General features: G+C 41.8%; 1 protein-coding gene across 3 annotated transcripts in view; it reads left to right on the top strand.

Annotated features, from left to right (window-relative positions):
• The window catches only part of TEX26 (testis expressed 26), a 44,903-nt gene that overhangs the window by 5,568 nt on the left and 17,727 nt on the right, over positions 1-21,608 (top strand). For 2 of the 3 annotated variants that reach the window (XM_060191660.1, XM_060191659.1), the window contains exons 2-4: positions 5,610-5,691; positions 12,684-12,837; positions 19,156-19,306. In XM_060191660.1, coding sequence (XP_060047643.1) covers positions 5,610-5,691; positions 12,684-12,837; positions 19,156-19,306 — 387 coding nt within the window. Of the gene's footprint in view, positions 1-5,609; positions 5,692-7,291; positions 7,358-12,683; positions 12,838-19,155; positions 19,307-21,608 lie in introns of all 3 variants that reach the window. The other variant, XM_060191661.1, reaches the window with a different exon arrangement.

The raw sequence follows: 21,608 nt of genomic DNA, 5'->3' as shown, positions 1-21,608 counted from the left end.
ATATAAATATTGTTGACTATAAACTCCATTGATTTGATCTGATCTGGGGCCTATATTCAGCTTAAGAGCCTATGTGACCTCTGCATCCCTGTAGATCAGAGCTCACATTCTGTGGTCATGAGTAGGAACGTTCCAAGCTGCCCCAATTTCAGGACCCATCTTCCTCAGGTGTAGCATAGAGTATGTTGTCCAGACTCCCTTCAGAGGATGTAACATTCTCTACCATTGTTGGTCCACTTTGAGAGCAAGGTCCTATGGGTGCCCACAAAGTGGTATGTTTTGTTGTTCCTGATAAAGATGACCGGTAACAATGGAGAGAGAGATCTATTTGAGGTCTAGGCCCGTCATGTCTGTTGGGGAATCTCAGGACTCTCCGAATAGGACCCCAGCTGATGGGGTGGCCTGATAATGACTAAAGAATCATTATTAAAGGATGCCTGTCTCTTGCCCTTATTCAGCTTTTGCAGTCCTTGCTTTGATAAGGTTAGCTTGGGAGTGAGTGAGGGAAGTATAATAGGAAATAAGTGAGGAATAACTTCATCATTTTTAACAGCTGAGCAGTATTCCATCCTGTATATATACCACAATTTTTTTTAGCCACTCATCTGACACTGGGCATCTGGGTTGCTTCCAGGTTCTGGCAATTACAAATTATGTTGCTCCTGAGATTCCCAAACAGACTTGATGGGCCTAGACCTCAAATAAATCCCTCTCTCCATTGTTGCCAGTCATTTCTATCAGGAACAACAAAATAGGCCCCTCTGTGGGCCCCCATAGGACCTTAACCTCAACTTGGATCAATAACAGTAGAGAATGTTCCATCCACCAAAGGGAGGATGGACAACATACTCTTTGCTACACCTGAGGAAGATGAGTCGATACTACTGGGGCAGCTTGGAGTGTTCCTACTCATGACCACAGAATGTGAGCTCAGATCTACAGGGATGCAGAGGTCACACAGGCTCCTAAGCTAATTATGGGCCCCAGATCACATCAAAGCGATGGGATTTACAGTCAACAATGTTTATACCCCTTTCCTATATTAGGGAGCTACTCTCTTCCCTGATCCAGCTTTCTGGTCCTTTTTCCAGCCATGACATCATCTCCCCAGACAATAATTAGGATCCACCTGCATATCAGATTTTGGGCTCAGGCAAAAAAAAAAACAAAAACAAACAAACAACAAAAAAAACCCACTGCTAGTATATCTACAGGCCCTTTGAAATATAACTTAAATATGCCTACTAGCTATCTACAAAATGGAGGACCCCCAACACTTAATCTGCACTATTCCAGCCTTTAGGTCCCTGATTGTTCAACAATTTGTTTGGCTTTGTATGTTAACTCTTCTTTTCAGCCACCAGGTTCCAGATGCTAGCAGGATGAGACCAGACTTCCCTGGACAGCCAACCCCACCACTGTGCCTTGGTGCTCAGCCTCCCCAGAGCCCTTCCCCACTAAGGAATGAGAGAGACAGGCTGGGAGTATAGATCGACCTGTCAACGCCCATGTTCAGCGGGGAAGCAGTTATAGAAGCCAGACCTTCCACCTTCTGCATCCCACAATGACCTTGGGTCCATACTCCCAGAGGGTTAAAGAATAGGAAAGCTGTCAGTGGATGGGGATTGTATACAGAGGTCTGGTGGTGGGAATTGTGTGAAGCTGTACCCCTCTTATCCTATGGTTTTGTCAATGTTTCCTTTTTATAAATAGAAAAGAAAAAGGAAAACAAATTATGCTGCTATGAACATACGTATACACAGATCTCTCCTGATAGGTGTTTTTGTTCCCTTTGGGTAAATCCCAGGAGAGGAATTGCTGGGTCACAGGGCAAGTTCATTTCTGTTTTTCTGATAAATCTCCAGATTGTTTTCCACGATGGTTGGACCATTTTACACTCCTACTAGCAATGCAGAAGTGACCCTTTTCCTCCACACCCTCTCCAACATTTCTGTCAGAAAGATGTATGACATGTTCACAGGTGTAAAGTGGTAGGTGTCTTGTTGTAATTTCTCCCCACTTAATTGCTCAGACTTAAGATTCCCTTAAGAACGTTTACTTCCACTATTGGAATGAAAATGCTTGCTGGCAGAAGTAACCACCCCCACCCCCACCCCCCATTAAAGCAGAATGTTAAAGTCTAATGTCTTTTCCCTTTGGGTGGGGTCAGGCACCTGTGTTCATAGCAGCAGGGGTGGGGCATGCAAGGACTAAGGCTTTAGTGGCCTGGGCAATCTCTGGGCAGAGGGGATCCTCCACCAGTGCGAAAAGCAGCTGGGACAGAGTCACAGATAAGCAGATCCAGCTGCTTGGCTGTATCTTTGGATCCATTCAATTAAAAACAAAGACCTGGTGGGGAGAGGTGGGGAGATGAGCAGTGAGAAGTGCACAGATGGCGAAAAGGAAGCGTTTGCTCAGCTCTGCGTATGCTAGCCTGGCAGGGAGTTTTTAAGGCCATGTAGAAATCGCTTTACAGCATGTGGGAAAGATGCTTTACAGTGACTGTGTTTAGGATGTGTGCAGGAAGGGGGTGGCTCTGTGTTCTAGAGGTGAGATGATTGAGCCCAGGCTGATGATTATTCAAACATTGCACCTTCTCTTTCATCAGTGGTGGTTGGGAAATCGGCTTGGAAAAACGCCACGTGTCTGTGTGCTTTGATTCAATTGATTCAAGCTCTACTCATCAGACTTGTGTGCCCGAGGTTCCCAGTTTAATCCTACCAGAGTGATGCATTGGCTTGTCTCTATCTGTCTCTTTTTTCTGTCTCATGTGAAACTCTCTCTTCCTCTCTCATGTGATAAATCTTTTTTTTTCCTCCAGGGTTATTGTTGGGGTTCACTGCCTGCACTATGAATCCACTGCTCCCGGAGGCTTTTTTTTCCCCTTTTGTTGCCCTTGTTGTTTATCGTTGTTGTTGTTTTTGTTGTTGCTGTTGCTGTTGTTGTGGCTGGATAGGACAGAGAGGGGGAGAGAAAGATAGACACCTGCAGACCTCCTTCTCCGCTTATGAAGCGACTCCCCTGCAGGTGGGGAGCTGGGGGCTCGAACCAGGATCCTTATGCTGGTCCTTGTATTTTGTGCCATGTGCGCTTAACCAACTGCGCTAGTGTTTTACTTTTAACGAGAGAGATAGAGAAACCCCAGAGCACTACTCAGCTCTGACTTATGGTGGTAGTGGATATTGAACCTGAGACCTCAAAGCCTCAGGCATGAGAATCTTTTGCATAACCACTATGTTGTCTCCCTTGTCCAAGAAAACTTTTTAAAAGAAGAAGAATTAAACTTGAAATTCATACTTTCAGGAGATCTGATAGTAATCTTAGCAATGGAAATTGAGGTGGGTAAATTTTGTTGCCCATCTCTAGCTTACTGGGGGATTCTGTCCTTATCTTCCTGGACCCAGCAAGGAGCCATAGATGTCCCCACCCTCCCCTCCCCTACCCCTCCTTACCCCTGCTGAAATACTTTCTTCCTTTGCTTTCCAGACACCATCATTGTCTCCTGCCCTTCCCCCTCACCGATCCTTCTTCTCATCTTTCACGGGCTTCTTCACCTCCCCAACCTCTGATACTGGGGTGCCCTGAGCTCTTCAGCCTGTGGACTTTACTGCCTCTAGATATGCTCTCTCTCTCTCTCTCTCTGTTGTTATGAAGAGTCATTACAAAGAATGAATCAGAGCGGGAGTCAGACGGTAGTGCAGTGGGTTAAGTGCAAGTGGCGCAGAGTGCAAGGGCCAGTGTAAGGATCCCAGTTCAAACCCCCAGTTCCCCACCTGCAGGGGAGTCGCTTCACAGGTGGTAAAGAAGGTCTGCAAGTGTCTGTCTTTCTCTTCCCCTCTCTGTCTTCCCCTCTTCTCTCCATTTCTCTCTGTCCTAACAATGAAGACATAAATGACAACAATAATAACTACAACAACAATAGAAAACAAAGGCAACAAAAGGGAAAAATAAATAAATATTAAAAAATTATTTTCCCTCCTACCTTATGCTTTTGTTCACTAATCCTTTCTTAAATAAAAAATTTAAAAAAATAAAAATAAAATAAAATATTTATTCCCTTAAAAAATTATTTAAAAAAAAGAATGAATCAGAGCTATATCCAGTGACTTGGAGTAGGTGTCATATGGCTCTGCCAAATGACAGAAGCAAGGGACATGTCATGTAGTATGAACCCAATTTTTTTTTTAGTAGAAACAAAATAGCAAGAACCACAACCCTCTATGTCAGTGTATTTATATATGTCTATTTGAATCCAAATCTGATTATATCAGCAGGTATGAAAATAGGGCAGGAAAGTTAGAATTGTTTGCTTGGGCTACCTGTGAGGATGGTGGAGGGCCAGAGGAAGAGGAGAAATAGGGGGAAGAAGAAGCAAGGAGCAGGTGTCCAGAAAAACAAAAACAAACAACAACAACAAAAAACCCTGACATGTAAAATAGGAAGCCTTTTTAATAAAAATTTTTCACGTGTTTATAGGTGTATCAAATATGACATATGAATAGGTTCTCCCTAAAACAATAATAGTGAACAATCTAAGATGAAAGATTTTTAGATGTAATTTCTGCTTTACGCCCCCCCACCCCCAGTGAATCACCAGCTTCTGGGAAGGATAGGTTTTGAACCTGAAAACTGTCTATCTCAGAGTCCACAGGCAGAGCCAATACTCCAGCCTGACAGTGTGATCTGCCTTATATTTTATGTAGTGCTTGAACTCCTTAAAAAGAAAAATAATAGCATGTATGAATTCCCAAGAAAAACAATAGAATTATTTTAATTTAGGGGAAAACTCAAATAATTAAACTGAGCTGGATGGGAAAGATAACACAGTAGCTATGCAAAGGATTTTCATCCCTGAGGGTCTGAAGTCCCAAGTTCTATACCCAACGCCAGTATAATCCAGAGCTGAGCAGTGCTCTGGTTAAAAATAACAGCAACAATGAAAAGACAAACCAAAGTTTCAATCAAGCTTCCCTCTCCTAGAGGCCACAAGCTGACCTTTGTTTCACGAGACTCAAATTACAATGTGAGATATTTCCTCTTGTAAAAATGATTCTTGTTATTAAAGCGTTTGATCAGAAGTGACAGGTCTGCTTCCTTTAAAATTTGTGTTCTATACAAACAGCGTCAACCAAAGAAGCATGCACATTGGAAAAGGGAAGACAAAATGATCAGAGCAATATGAACAATATTGGTGAACCAAGGCCAAATAATGAAAGACTAGATACTAGACTAGAAACTCTAAAATCCTAGTTTTCCCCTTCAGATTGGAACCTGAAGGAAAAGTGTTGGGTAGAATGAGTCAGGAAGAGAGTGATAAATACCAATTAACCTCACACATAGGTGAAACTCTGGTGACAGAGTCAGAAAGGGTGAAACTTGGCCTGGGGGTGGGGTGCTACAGAGAAACAAGGAACTCTGGGGAAGGAACAGAGAAGGCAGTTTAGAGGGGGGAGCCGAGGCTGAGGTCCTAGGCTGGGGGTTGGAAGTGTATTGCTGACACCCATGATGCAGAGCTGGGAAAATGGTGCCAATGTGTAGACAATTGTGCTGTAAACCATTAACCCTCTAATAAAATGGAAAAAACAAAACCTGTGTTCTACTTTTTGCAGGTGATAACAACTGGGATTCATATACCACCACCATGAAAGCTGCATTCACACCAAAGACAGGAACCAGGACCACCTCACTTCGGTAGGATCTTTGAGTCAGACTGACGTACATACTCTTTGTCTTCTGCTGCCTTTTGCTGTCTTCGGCCTCCAAACTCCATGGAAAGAGGAAACAGCAACGACTGGTGAAATAAGCTCTCAGATAGGACCTACTGTGTTTGCAGTTTTCCTCTAAGCATCAGAGAGAGCCTCCTCCTCTTCCTCCTCCTCCTCCTCCTTTTTTTTTTTTTTAACCTACAGGGTTATTGCTGGGGCTGGGTGCCTGCACTATGAATCTATTGCTCCTGAAGGCCATTTTTCCCCCTTTTGTTGCCCTTGTTGTTTATCGTTGTTGTTGGTGTTGTTACTATTGTTGTTATTGATGTCATTGTTGTTGGACAGGACAGAGAGAAATGGAGAGAGGAGGGGGAGACAGAGAGGAGGAGAGAAAGATAGATACTTACAAGACCTGCTTCACCACTTGTGAAGCGACCCTCCTTCAGGTGGGGAGCTGGGGACTCCAACTGGGATCCTTATGCCAGTCCTTGCGCTTTGCGCCATGTGCGCTTAATTAACCCATTGAGCTACCGCCCAGCCCCCAAGAGTACCCTTCTTTAAACAGTATTCAAGCCTACTGGAAAACTGCCATGATTAATACAAACCGACAAGTTACACGTGCCATATAATATAGTCAAGTCTTATAACAAATCTATGGACTCTATTAATAAATGTGCTGTTTAAACACTGAGTATGAATGAATCTGTTACTTGATAGCCAGTAGTAGGTAAGTAGACACAACTGAATCAATGGATGATGTGTTTAGCCCTTTCTTCATCAGCACTAGTCTTGGCAGCTGGAATAAGGCCCTAGTCCTTTTTTCATTATTCTTTTTATTGCTTCCTAAAACAATGTTGACTTGTAACTTTGGCAGTCCCTCCTGAGGTGAAGGTGGTAGGGATTCCCTACTACCAGTTATTTCTCTAAACTCCCGGGTGCCAGGGGGCATAGGGTAGGGCGATCAGAAAATGAGAGAAGGAAAGTGCTGCCATCTTCCATGGTATTGATGGTGACTGGGGAAATCAGCATAGAGAAGTGTCACTTGCCTATTTATGCTCTGTGAATCGATTCCAGTTAAGAGGCTCTTTTTCATCTAAAGGGTTCAAATTCTTGAGCAGTTGATTAGCGGATTGGCAAGACCCTGGCTACTGGGTCAAGCATAAATGGGTTCTAGCCCCACTGTCTACTCCCTTTATCAGGCAAGTAATAAGCTATCTGTAGCTTTGTTTCATGGATGACCAAGTGAGAAGGATGATGCCAGCCTGAGGTGGCTGTTCTGAAGACAGAATGAGAGCATTAATACGGTGACTAGCACAAAACACTTAACTAAAAACATTCCCCCTCCCAAGCACATGATAGACTTCCAAAAAGTGCAGGACTGCAAGTCTTCAGACTGACTATTCAACCTTGTCACATTAAGTCCCTTCACTGGGTGACTTCTCATAGACAGTAATGCTTAGCCCAGCTTCCCAGGCAGTAATAGCTGCCAGAAGAAGAAGCATTTGGGCTTGAAGCCAAAACCAAATGGGCTTACAGAATCTAGGTCAGTGGACTTCAAGGTCAAATATTTGTTTTTAACTTTACAGAAAACATTTCATCATAAATGCAAGCAGTTTTTAAGAGATTCAGCTTCCATCTCACCCAAATTATTGGTATGTTGAAAGTAATCTGTTTGATAGTACACAGGATTTACCAACTTGAGGCCCTAATTTGATCCCGGACACAGCATATGCTAGAATTGAACAGCTCTCCCTCTCTCTTTCTTTCTCTCTCTTTCTCTTTTAAAGATTTTTTTTTTTTTGCCTCGAGGGTTATTGCTGGGGCTTGGTGCCTGCACTACAAATCCACTGCTCCTGGAGGCCATTTTTCCCATTTTGTTGCCCTAGTTGTTGCACTTGTTGTAGTTGTTATTGTTGTCATAGCTGTTGTTGTTGGATAGGACAGAGAGAAATGAGAAAGGAGGGGAAGACAGAGGGGGGGAGAGAAAGATAGACACCTGCAGACCTGCTTCACCACTTGTGAAAGCAACCCCCTGCAGGGGGGGGAGCAGGGTCCTTATGTTAGCCCTTGCACTTTGTGCTATATGCGCTGCACTACCACCCAGCTCCCCTTTTAAAGATATTTAAAAACTTTTATTGATTTAATTTGATAGGATAGAGAGATTGAGAAGGAAAGGGGTAAAGAGGGAGAGACCGAGACATACATGCAGACCTGCTTCACCACTTGTGAAGCTTTGCCCCCTGCAGGTGGGGACTGGGGCTTTGAACCCAGGTCCTTGCACATGGTAATATGTGCACTTAACTTGGTGCACCACCCAGCCCTCCCTCCCTCTCTCTCTTTCATAAATATAAAAAATAAATCCAAAACATTGTTAAGAAACCATTAGGCCATTTCTTTAATAACAGATAGACAATCTAAACACCAATTTTTATAACAGACCTGGTATTAACAGTCATATTTTACAACATATGTAGTCTGCAGATTAGTAGAATATACTACTGTGAATTGACACTCATTATGACCCTTTAAAAATACAAAAACCAGCTCTTAATTTATTTCGATTGTTTTCCTCTTTACATTCTTATTCCCAGTCCACTTCCTCCATTGAATTTTACCCTGCTATAATATATTTTATGTTTGAAAGCAATTTATCGATCACTCCATTATGTCTTTGCAACTCTACTAATATATTAATTGAGATTAATTTTTAAACCTGGTATGTGACCCAAAGAATTAAGTTACCACAGTCATTTTCAGTATGCAGTTGCTCAAAGCAATAAATACACTGAAAATGTAAATAATTGCTAAATACGAGAATGCAGAGTCTCTGCAGCTGCAGCCCAGAGAGACAAACGGGGCTGCTTTGTCTTCAGTCAGTTTGTGCTTCCAATCCAGAATGTTTCCACTTTGGGACTGAGGCTGCATTCACAATCCATTTTTTTCCTGCCTTTTTATTTCAGTTTTTAAGTGTGAATGTTGAAGAATTTTGTTCGTCTAGATAAGCAGATTCAAACAAAAGGACTTTCAGTATTGTAATGGAATATTCTGGACTCTCTCTAAAGACTTATATATCAAACATCTCAAGGTGATTTTTAATGATTGATCGGCTGTCAACTTGGTTGGGTATGCTTTCAATTGTATAGAAAGCAAATAATTAGACGATTTGTCATTCAGTTATTGAATTATTTCCTATCTCATTTCCTAAGAAGTTTACTGAAAAAGCAGTTCTAACAAATGCCCATTGTATTATGTCTATTACTCTTTCTCTTGGAGGTAGCTTGCCACTGTTATATACTATGGAAGGGCTTAGAAAAATGAAAACGTTGCTTTCAATAAATGTCTCCCAAGACATTTTAAATACATTATTATCAAAATCTTGGAGCCAATAATTTAACTCATACAATTTATATAACATTTACTTAATTGATAAAATCAGTCCCTGTTGTCAAAACAGCATGCAAAATATGTTATAGAATCTGACTATATTTCTAATGCAAATAAATGTTGATATATGCTTTAAGATATAAACATTACCAATAAATTATGGAGTGCATATTTCAGAAAGGCTATTGAAAGTATGTAGATACATATAAAAAGATTTGATTCTCGATGTAATTATTTATATCCAAGTAGTAACTCCATGAGGGGCTGAGCAGTGGTGGACCCAGTTGAGTGTTGACATTACCATGTGTAAGGATTCTGGTTCAAGCCCCCAGTCTCCACTTGAAGGGGGGATGCTTCACATGTGGTGAGCAGATCTGTAGGTGAAGTACAAATAGTACATCACTATTATGAAATAATTGATTTGGTGGAGGAAAGTTCTCTCTACAAAAGTATCCTAGTTAACGAAAGGGAGAAAGATAAGAATCAGGCAAGTACTGGTTTGTTGGTTTATAATGAATCATACATACAGGCTTATCACTCACAACTCAAGGAGAAAGATCACTAGATAATATGTTTCTCTTTTTCTCTTCCTCCCCTTCCTTCTAAATTTCTCTCTAAATTATCAACAAATTTTAAAAAGAAAGGGGTAAAAATCTGCCAGCAGCAGTGGGTTCCATGTGCAGGCACTGAGCCCTAGCAATAACCCTGTTGACCGAGTGATGATGATAAGAGATGTGTAGCTAAATACATGTTATCTGTGCCAGGGGTGGATGATTAAAAATATATGGGAAGGTGAAAGATAGCTTGCCAGGTAGAGCACATGCTTTACCATACACAAGAACCCTTGTTTGAGCCCTCAGCCATTGGGGGGGGGGGGGGGACACCATGCAAAGGAGAAGCTTCACAAGCAGTGGAGCAGAGCTGTGGTCTCTCTCCCTCTCTCTCTCTCTCTCCCTCTCTCTCTCTCTCTCTCTTTCTCTCTCTCTCTCCCTCTCTCTCTCTCTCTCTCTCTCTCTCTGTAAAAAAGAAAAAGAGTCCACTGTGGAAGTAGTGGAACTGAATAAGCACAAAGCTTCACTGACGTTCTGGTGGCAAAATTAGCTCATTAATGGCTAGGAGCTAGCCCAGCAGGTAGGGCATGCGCTTTCCCACTTCTTATAATGCTATTAGTGATACACTTCTCGTGTTCTTATAAATTGATGTTCAGAGATTTCATATGATTATGGCTGGGTCCTTAGGTAAACTAATTTAATAGGTGATGCTAAGTATGCTCACCTACAAAACATTATCTAGTGATCTTTCTCCTTGAGTTGTGAGTGATAGGCTTACATGTATGATTCATTATAAACTTGCATTATTCTTATTTTTCTCCCTTTCGTTAACTAGGATACTTTTGGAGAGAGAACTTTCCTCCACCAAATCAAGTATTTCATAATACTGAAGTACTATTTGTATAGGAAAGCACTCAGGCTTTTTTTTTAGTTTAAAATATCATTGATTTTCAAATGTAGTATACTGGCTTCTCTTTCATTCTAGACCTCGTCTACTTTTGTTAAGAGTTATCCTAAGACACATTATACAGGATAGAGAGCTTATTTTTATTTATTTATTTATTTATTTATTTTTAAGATTTATTTATTTTCCCTTTTGTTGCCCTTGTTGTTTTATTGTTGTTATTGATGTCGTCATTGTTGGAGAGGACAGAGAGAAATAGACAGGGCGAGAGAAAGATAGACACCTGCAGACCTGTCTCACTGCCTGTGAAGTGACTCCCCTGCAGGTGGGGAGCCGGGGGCTCGAACTGGAATTCTTCCACTGGTCATTGTGCTTTACGCCATGTGCGCTTAACCCGCTGTGCTACCACCTGACTCTCTATTTTTATTTTATTTATTGATTCATGAGAAATGATAGAGAGAGAAAGAACCAGACATCACTCTGGTATATGTGCTGCTGGGGATTGAACTCAGGACCTCATGCTTGAGAGTCGTGCCTTATTCACTGCGCCACCTCCTGGACCACTATTTTTATTTTTTTTATTTTATTTATAAAAAGGAAACACAAAACCATAGGATAAGAGGGGTACAACTCCACACAATTCTCAATTCCCACTACCAGAACTCCATATCCCATCCCCTCCCTTGATAGCTTTCCTATTCTTTATCTTCTGGGAGTATGGACCCATTGTGGGATGCAGAAGGTTGAAGGTCTGGCTTCTGTAATTGTTTCCCCGCTGAACATGGGCGTTGACAGGTCAGTCCATACTCCCAGCCTGCCTCTCTCTTTCCCTAGTGGGGTGGAGTTCTGGGGAATCAGAGCTCCAGGACACATTGGTGGGGTTGTCTGTCCAGGGAAATCTGGTTGGCATCATGCTAGCATCTGGAACCTGGTGGCTGAAAAGAGAATTAACATATAAAGCCAAACAAACAAGTTGTTGACTAATCATGGACCTAAAGGCTGGAATAGTGCAGGTGAAGAGTTGGGGGGTCTCCATTCTGTAGATGCCAGTAGGCCTATTTTAGTTCTATTCCAAAGGGCCTGTGGCTATGCTAGTTTCCTCTCTCTCCCTCTCTCTCTCTTTTTTTTTTCCCCTGAGCGTGAAATCTGATATGCAGGTGAATCCAAGCTATTGTCTGGGGCGATGATGTCATGGATGGAAAAAGGACCAGAAAGCTGGATCAGGGAAGAGAGTAGCTCCCAAATATGGAAAAGGTGTATAAATATTGTTGACTGTAAACCCCATTGATTTGATCTGATCTGGGGCTCATATTCAGCTTAGGAGCCTATATGACCTCTGCATCCCTGTAGATCTGAGCTCACATTCTGTGGTCATGAGTAGGAACGTTCAAAGCTGCCCCAATTTCAAGAACCATCTTCCTCATGTGTAGCGGAGATTATGTTGTCCAGACTCCCTTTGGAGGATGGAATATTCTCTACCTTGTTGATCCAAGTTGAGGGCAAGGTCCTATAGGGACCCACAAAGGGGCCTATTTTGTTGTTCCTGATAGAGATGACCGGTAACAATGGAGAGAGGGATTTATTCAAGGTCTAGGCTCATCATATCTGTTTGGGAATCTCAGGACTTCCCAAATAGGGCCTCAGCTGGTAGATAGCTCCTTTGGAGGGGGGCGTCTGCAAATCAAAATACTTCTGTCATCAGTTATTTTTCCTACTTATTTATGTACTTAATTATTTGATAGGACAGAGGGAAATTGAGAGGGTGCCGGGCTAGTGTGAGGGAAGGAGAGAAAGGGGGAAGGGAGAGGGAGAAGAAGAGGGAAAAGGAGAGGGAAAAAGAGAGGGAGAAGGGAAGAAGAGGGGGAGAGCAGAGGGGGAGGGAGAGGAAAAGGGAGAAACATACCTGCAGCTCTGCTTCACTGCTTGTGAAGCTTCCCCACCTGCAGGTGGGGACTGGAAGCTTGAACCTGGGTCCTTCTGCATGGTAATGTGTACATTCAAGCAGGGGCACCACCTCCTGCCCCCACCAATTCTTAAGTCAAATTTTAATTAATATATGAGTAAATTTATTGTTGTGTGCACCATTGTGAGATCTGACATTTAATTCCTCACTCTAATTTCCACTGTCTTTTCTTGTAGCCCCAAAACTATCAGATCAGAAAATCCATATACATTTGGTTTCAACCAGACACATTACAATGAAGAATATGTTTGGAAAGCACGTTCTAAAGAAGATTGGATCAAAACAGGACCTATAAGAACCATCAAGTATCAAACACCTCCCTCTAAACAAGTAAGATAAGTACATACTTGTTAAATTTATCAACAACTCATAAAAGTGAGATGATTTTTATTTTAATACATCACAAAGACTGTTAATCTTCTAGTCCTTACTAGACTATTTACTGGCCACTCTATAATATCTATTTTTAATTACTTCTCCACTATCCCCACCTCCATTTAAAAAATTTTTTTTGTTATTGGATAGAGACAGAGATAAATTGAGAGATAGAGAGGAAGAGAGACACCTGCAGACCTGCTTCACCACCTGTGAAGCAACTCCCCTGCAGGTGGGGAGCCGGGGGCTTGAACTGGATCCTTACACAGGCCATGGTGCTTTCGCCACGTGCGCTTAACCAGCTGCACTACTGCCCGACTCTCCCACCTCCATTTTAAAGACTTTCAAAAACTGCTGTTGGGTGTGAGAGTGTTTTGCAGACAACTGTCCTGGCTAGATAAGAAATTTTGCCCATGTGCCAGCAACTGCACTGTAAGCAATTAACCCCCCTACACATACACAAACTGAAATGAAATACACGTATGATAAGATGAAATATTTCAACCTGAATGGCTTCCTGGCAATTTGTACATTCATAATTTTGTGTTCTATCTCATTCTAAAAAAATGTCCAGCATCCCCAATGGATTTTTTTTAAATTTTTTGTGTTTATTTCGTGATTCATAGTAGGTTACAAGATTAGTGTTTGCATTATTGATTTGGAATGCCTTATTCTAGCCTGCCACTCAGAGCTTCTGTGTTTGTCTCTTTTCAGTCACTCTTTTGTCTGGTGAATTTCAACCATTCACATTTAGGGTGATTGCAGATAACTATGGTTTACTTATGACCATACTGACTTCTTGTTGAGGTTGTTTTGTGTTCTTGTTGACTCTTCCTGTTTGTTACTTGATGTGGATGGCTTTCTACAAGTCTTGCCTGCTGTTTATGTGTTTCCTATTTGTCTTTGTGCTGCATCTTGTTTTGTGGTTATCATGAGTACTATGTCTAATCTATAGTATCTACAACAGTCTTTTTTTAAGTTGGCTCTGGTTCACCAGCATTAGACTATCGCTCTGTGAGTTTTGCTTCCCCCTTTTCTGGGCTTTCCTGTAGTGTTCCTGGTTCTGTTCTAATACTGATCATGTCATTAAAAGTTGGAATTTAAAAAAAAGTTGGAATTCCTTTGCTGCTTCTTTTCATGTAGGGACTCAATAATTCTTATAAGGCAGAATTTCATAGTGGTGAATTATTTCAGTTTCTGAACGTTGAAAAAAAAATCTTTACTTCTCCTTCATATTTGAAAGGTGATTCAGCAGGATACAGAATTTCTGTCTGGAAATTCTTATCTTTTAATGTTTTGAATATGTCATTCCAATCCCTCCTTGCATATAGGGTTTGGGATGAGAATATGATGAAAGCCTGATGATTCTGCCTCTGCATGTGTTTATGCCTTTCCCTAGTAGCCTTCAATATTTTCTCCTTGTCCTAGGTTTCAGATCATTTCACTAAGCTGTGTCTTGCTGTATGCTGTTCTGGGTTCAGTATTTGGTTGTGCATTCATTCAGCTTTCTGTATTTTATTTGTTTGCTTTGATTTGAACATTGTTCATGTATGGAACATTTTTCTGCTATAGTTTCTTTGAATACGTCCTCTGTTCCTCTCTCCCTCTCTTCTTCCTCAGGGATTCCAACTGTCACTTTTGCCTTTCTGATAGTTTGCTGTTTTATTGAGAAGTGCTTCATTTCCCCTAAACCTTTCCTATTGAACCACTTTAAATTCACAGGATGTGGTGGTTGTGTTTCTAGTGTTAATATTCTCTCTTCTACTTAACTTAGTCTGCTTCCTAGGCCTCTTACCTGAACCTTGACTGTATTCAAAGTGTCTTTCATACCCTTCCACTCTGTTTGAAGCTTTTTTTTTTCCTTCTATTTTGCATTTCTTTGGTAAAATGATCTCCGAGTTCATGAATTTGTGTCTGTACATCAAGCTCAGTTTCTTGAATTGATTTTGTAATGAGTTTTATGAAGTACAACTCTGTCATTTTTTCCATATATGTGTCTGTGTGATCATTGGAGTTTCTGTCATTGCTGCGTTTTTCTCTGTTTCTGCATATAGTGTGGCTTTTGTTGTGCCAGCAGGAGGTTCTGTGGCTAAGGTGTTGAATTTCCCTTTTTATATATCTTGGTGAGGCAGAAGAGATTATATTCTGTGTCACCAGGCCAGCTTAGTGTCTGTGATGTCAATATAGGATCTACCTGCTATAGTTCTAGCCTCTGAGGGGTAACAGCATGGGAGAATTCCTTTCTTCTGAGTGTTCAAAGAAAAAGCAGGATTTGGGGGCCAGGCGGTAGTGTAGCGGGTTAAGCGCACATGGCGCAAAGTGCATAAGGATCCTGGTTTGAGCCCCCGGCTTCCCACCTACAGGGGGGTCACTTCACAAATGGTGAAGCAGGTCTGCAGGTGTCTGTCTCTCCTCCTCTCTGTCTTCCCCTCCTCTCTCCATTTCTCTCTGTCCTATACAGCAACAACAACAGCAATAACAACAACAATAAAAAAACACAACAATGTTAAAACAACAGGGCAACAAAAGGGGAAAAAATAGCCTCCAGGAGCAGTGGATTTGTGGTGCAGGCACTGAGCCCCAGCAATAACCCTGGAGGCAAAAATAAATAAAAGAAAACAAAGAAAAAAGCAGGATTTATTTCCCTACTTGAATGATAGTGCCTATGTAGCCCATCAGGATAAGTTCTCAGTCAAGTTTTTGCCATAAATCCTGGTCATCTCTGTGAACAGTTCAGTATCTTGGTGCCTCTGAGTTCAGAGTTTAAGAACCCCCAAATTCCCTGTCTTACTTATACCAACTGTGTTTTCTGTTTTATAAGCACCAAAATGGTACCAGCTGTCACCAGGCATGACTTGTTATATTTTGAGGGCCTCTCCCTCATTTCTAAGCATATTTGCCTGTACACACCTGTGGCTAAGTGAGTTACTTGCATCATAGTTGTAAATTGGTGAGTTTTTAATCCTAAAAACCTGTTTTAAAACTAAAAACCTGTTTGTGTTGCTTTAACTTGATTCCAGGAGTAACATCATCTTATTGCCTTGCCATGCCACTGGAAGTTGGCTGGGGTTTATTTTTCTAGCTAGCTGTGAGAGCCTGAGCAGGGCTTTAATTTCAGCCAGATTTTTCCTTTACACACTGTGGGACCCACTGTGTAGTGGGTCCTTGTGGGAAGTTCAATTTCCTATTGCCACTAAGTTCACAGATTAAATACCCAGACCTACTTCCTACCACCAGCAATGTGCTCTGCTGTGTAAGTTCCAGTTTGGTGCCAGTCGTTACGGAGTACAGCTTTCTGACTCCTGAGAATCTCGTGCTCCTTTTTCCATCTCTTCCTCTTTCTATCCACTAACCACGTGTGTTTGCACTCACATGTGATTTAGCGAGCTTCTGAAAAAATCCTGGTTGTATTTTGTTGAGTTTTCAGATGATGTTTTATTGCTTTTTCTAGTTGAACAGGGGAGAGATGTGAGGCAGCTGTTAATCCACAGCTATGGCTCCAGAAGTTCCAAAAGGAAATCTTGACTCACAAGAAATTATTCCCTATTCTCTTCTCCATTACCCCCTGGAAAACTCTCAATTCCCTTTTTATCTCTGTAGACTACCTTTTCTGGGTGTTACATATGTAAATCACATAACATGTGACCTTCTGTCTTTTGTTTCTTTCACATAGCATAATGTTTTGAAGGCTCATCTATGTTCTCCTTCAAGTTGTTAGTCCTTTTTTTTTTTTTTACTTTTAATGGCTGAATACTATTTTATTGTATAAAACACTATTTTTTCATTCAGTTATTCACCGGAGGGAATTTTGATTAGTCCTACCTTTTATCTTCTATGGACAGTACTGCTATAAAGAGATATTTGTGTTTTATTATTATGTGTGCTTGTCAAATCATCAGATCATTGCCCATTTCCTTAATTCTATTCAGAATAAAAATAAAACAAAAAATACTGCTAATTTACTATATTAAAATTAAGAGGTGTCACTGGCCTAAGATAATTTGAACTTAAGTGAAGATACTATATGTTTTAAAAATTGGGCCATTTACAGAGGATGGCAGGAATCTAATTATCTTAAATACTAATAAAGGGGAAAACATCAGGCTTTTTTTCTTGATTTTTATATAGAAACTGTGGTATTCGTTTACCAAAAGGTATATAATGGGACATGTCTTTTTCAAAAGATATGCTAACTAAAAAAATAAAAATATTATAGTATTAGGTTGTCATTCCTTTGCATCTTTTAATATAGACATTGAACATTAACCGCAACTAATGTCACACAAAGAGAAACAACTATGCACTTTATCTTCCTGAAGTTTTGTCAAAAATCACTTAGAGTTTTGTCAACATGACCCAACATGAGTTTAAGTCTGTTTTAGGAGCTAGTTGCCAATCTTCAGTAAACATAGGAGACAGAGGAACTTGTTAAACTGCTCACTGAGTGTGCAATCAACAAAATCCAGATGATTGACCCTCTAAGCATCAAACAACTTGGTTTCTTTGGTACAAAAACTGGAAGGGAAAGAAGAGGATAGTGGGGGCACTTGAAAACCAAGAGAAACTTAAAGATCAATTTAGTACAATGAATACACAGAAATGTATGGGGGGGGGGGGGGATTGGGCGGTGGTGCAGTGGGTTAAGCGCATGTGGCGCAAAGCGCAGGGACCGGAGTAAGGATCCCGGTTCGAGCCCCCGGCTCCCCACCTGCAGGGGAGTTGCTTCACAGGCAGTGAAGCAGGTCTGCAGGTGTCTATCTTTCTCTCCCCTTCTCTGTCTTCCCCTCCTCTCTCCATTTCTCTCTGTCCTATCCAACAACGAATTGCGTCAACAAGGGCAATAATAATAACCACAACGAAGCTACAACAAGGGCAACAAAAGGGGGAAAAATGGCCTCCAGGAGCGGTGGATTCATGGTGCAGGCACCGAGCCCAGCAATAACCCTGGAGGAAAAAAAAAAAAAAAAAAAAAAGAAATGTATGAGGGGATTCCAGTGTAAAGGGAAATTGAGAAATACCTTTGTAGGAGAAAGTAGGATGAAAAGATGGGTTCTTTTTTATCTTTTTTTTTAATGACAAGAAATAAAAACAAACTTGGGTTGTGTTGCAGTGACCCAGTAGAAAGGAAGAATTGGAAGTAGCAATGAGGAGTGAAGACCCTTGTAATGATGTGCTGGAGTAGGCTAAAGGCTGTGGGTTCTAGTCATGAGTATATGGCCAAGGTCCTGGTAGGAACATCTGTGCCCTCCCCCCATTCCAGTGGTGGTGTGGTGAGGGCTGTCTTCAGATAGTTTCATTTTCTTTTTTTTTCTTTTTTCGTTTTCTGCTAGGACCTTGTGTATGTGAGACAGCACTGCTCAGTGGTGCCAATATGCTCACTCTTGTATTTTAGAGAGGGAGCATGATAGAGACAAGAAGGAGAGACTGGGAGTCCGGCGGTAGCACAGCGGGTTAAGCGCATGTGGCACGAAGTGCAAAGACCAGCGTAAGGATCCCGGTTCAAGCCCCTGGCTCCCCACCTGCAGGGGAGTCGCTTCACAAGCAGTGAAGCAGGTTTGCAGGTGTCTGTCTTTCTCTCCCCCTCTCTGTCTTCCCTTCCTCTCTCCATTTCTCTCTGTCCTATCCAACAACGACAGCAATAAAAACAATAATAAAATAACAAGGGCAACAAAAGGGGAGAAGAAGCAAAAATTAAAAAAAAAGGAAAGACTGAGATGCAGGAGAGACATCATAGGATCACTCCACAGAGTTTTTCCATTGCTATCTATGGAGCTCTTGTGTGGTGCTGGGTCTCAAACCCAAGGCCTTGAGCATGGCATGACATATGCCCTTTGGGGTGAATCATCACTTAATCTCTATTTGTTTGTTTGTTTGTTTTACTTAATGAGAGAGAAGGGAGAAAAGAAGAGCACTGCCTTGCTGGGGATCAAGCCCAAGGCCTCATATGTACAGAGAATGTGCTTGACCCACTAAGCCAACTCCTAAGGCTGCAGGATGGCTTCCGTTTTTGTGAGAAAGTAGGAAGCAGTATCAAGAGAGAAACAATGCAAAGAGGCAGGGGGGTGTTTCAAGCTTTATTACCCAGAAGTCACCAAGGACCCATGTTACAGTAAACCATGGTGCTTGGTGGCCGTCCCCTAAATACATGGCAACTCCTGTGTGCTGACTAGGTGTCAAGATCTCATAGGAAGGCTTAGACACAAACACACTTCCTCCTTATTCTGTTCCGTGAGTCTGTGGGGCTCCCCTTGAAAACTGTGTTTGCATTGATAGGACTTCTTTCTCTGGACACTGCCTCAAGGCAACTCAGCATCAGTGAAGAGCACGTGCCCTTGGAAATTTGAGACTATGGAGAAGATTAAGAAGGCAATAGCTAACCAGTTTGTTTCCCACACTCGGAGGGACTTTGTGGACAGAGCCAACGGTAGGCACATTCACTCATTTCTTTCTGTTCCCTGGTGACCTGCTGGGTGTTGTGGTCTTGCTCCTCCTTCAAGAAACATGCTACCTTGGCAGGGCAAAAAGGCAGCCAGGCAAACAAGAGCAGACAAGGATGAGCAGGTGCACACTGTGAGGCAAGCAAGGTGCTGTGGATGCCTGGAGTAGGTGCTTTGTGGAGGGAGGTCAGGAAAACTTTCTCAGTCCAAGGATGAGGCTAAATTAGCCAGGTGAAAATAAATGTGCTCTGGGGTTGGGTTTTCACAGTATATCAAACTTAGGATCGCATGCACACACATAGACTCCATGGCTGAGCTGCTTCCTTTTTTTTTTTTTTTTTAACTTTTTTTTTGCTAAAATAGAGATAGAGATAGGCTGGGCGAAAGAGATGGTAAAATATGTTCCCATCCCTCATGGAGTTATTTTTTAAAAAACAAGTTATTTAGTTACTTATTTATGAGAAATTGAGAGGAAAAGGGAAGATAGTGAAGGACAGACACCTGTAGCTTGACTTCACCAGTCATGAAGCTTTCCCTCTGCAGGTGGGCTCTGGGTGCTTGCATCTGGGTCCTTGTGCACTATAACATTCACTCTACCAGGGGCACCACAGGCTGGCTCCCTGTACAGAATTCTAATAGATTTTTGTCTTGATTGCTGCTGTGCTGACTCACTTCCACTGAGCTCATGCTTTTGTTTCTCCTCCTCCTCCTTCTTCTTCTCCTTTTTCTCCAGAGCCGGGACCTTATGCATGTGTGATCTCACCCCTTTCAGAACAACTTTTTCAGTTAGGTAGAGAGAGATGGAGAGACACCACATCACTGGAGCATCCCCTGGTACACTGGCACCCCCAAGTGGTGCTGAGGCTCCAATCTAGGTCACACATATGGTAAAGAGTGAGTCCTACTGGGCAAGCCGCTTCTCTGAGCTGTTTTCCCAGTTCTTACCTGCTTATTTGCCATTTCTAACAGTTGATACTTTCTGTTAAGCCAAGGCAGACATGTATTTAAGTGTCTCCTAACAGCTCATGCTCCTTAGTCTAGCTCTCACCACTCCCAGGCCTACTTCCCACTAGTGAGCCATGTCAATCTTTTTAACTATTTCTCCTTACATGGCCATCCCTATTTTAACACAATATGCTTAGACTTATATTTGGGATTTATGTCAAATCATGAACATTCCTGGTGTGGTGGTGGAGGAATTGCCTCTCAGTTCCCCTTCACCTACCTTTTCAATATGACCACACTGCAAGTAGCTGGTGTTTATACTGTGATATGGTAGATGAAGTGATATACATGACAGTGATGTGAGCATTCACTCGCAAATTGCGATTATATAAGCAGCCACTGCTGAGCCAGGTGGTGCTTTGTGATTGTTCCCTTTCCCTTTTTGTCTTCTTGTTCTAACCAGATCTAATAAATGATTCATATATATTTAGTTTTTGGTATTCCTGTCACTTTTCTATTCAAAGACTTTGTCACATATCACTACTTGCCAAGATTTCCCCCCCCAAACATAGCTTCAAATATTCTTATCAGTTGTGACATTTTCTCCCTGGGGACCATCTTTCTGATCCCACCCCTCATTGTCCTCTGCTCTTGGTAGATCTGCTCCCCAACAAAGACTTCCTTTGTCAGCATTCCCGGACTTTCTTTGGCTTCTCTCTGCCACAGATCTGTTTCCTCAGTCCAGGCCTTCCTGTCCTTTGTTCTCCTTCCTTGTTTTACAGAAGCACATCTTCCTGTAGTTTCCTAGGAACTGGTGCACGGAGGTATTTTGCTTTGTTTTTTTAATCACTTTCTTAAGGGAAATGATGATTTACAAGACTTGTTGTCACATGTGCATAGTTTTAATCTCTCCACAGCAGGTGTCTGGCCAATCTTGTTTGAGTGTGTTCTTTCTCATCTGGAAGCACACCTTATTTACATTTAAACAAATGGTTGCTGGAAATGGAATTCTGAACAGCAGCCATATTTTCTTCAGAATGTGTTCCTTCAATTACCTTCCAGCATCCAGGATTTCTGTGAACAAGACTGGTGCTGATCTGATGTCTGACCCTTTCTGTATTTGTTGCATGGAAGTCTTTAAGATCTTCTCATTATCCTGGGGTGGGTTGGGGGAGAGTACAGGTCCTGGAAAAAGGATGACAGAGGACCTAGTGGGGGTTGTATTGTTATGTGGAAAACTGAGAAATGTTATGCATGTACAAACTGCAGTATTTACTGGCATTACATTAATCCCCCAATAAAGGAAGAAAAATGTAAAAAGAAATCTCATTACCTATGATGTTC

This window comes from Erinaceus europaeus, chromosome 5, assembly GCF_950295315.1.
Source record: "Erinaceus europaeus chromosome 5, mEriEur2.1, whole genome shotgun sequence".
Classification (NCBI taxonomy): domain Eukaryota; kingdom Metazoa; phylum Chordata; class Mammalia; order Eulipotyphla; family Erinaceidae; genus Erinaceus; species Erinaceus europaeus.
The sequence above is the reverse complement of the archived record's forward strand: the minus strand, read 5'-3'. Positions and strand labels throughout refer to the sequence as shown.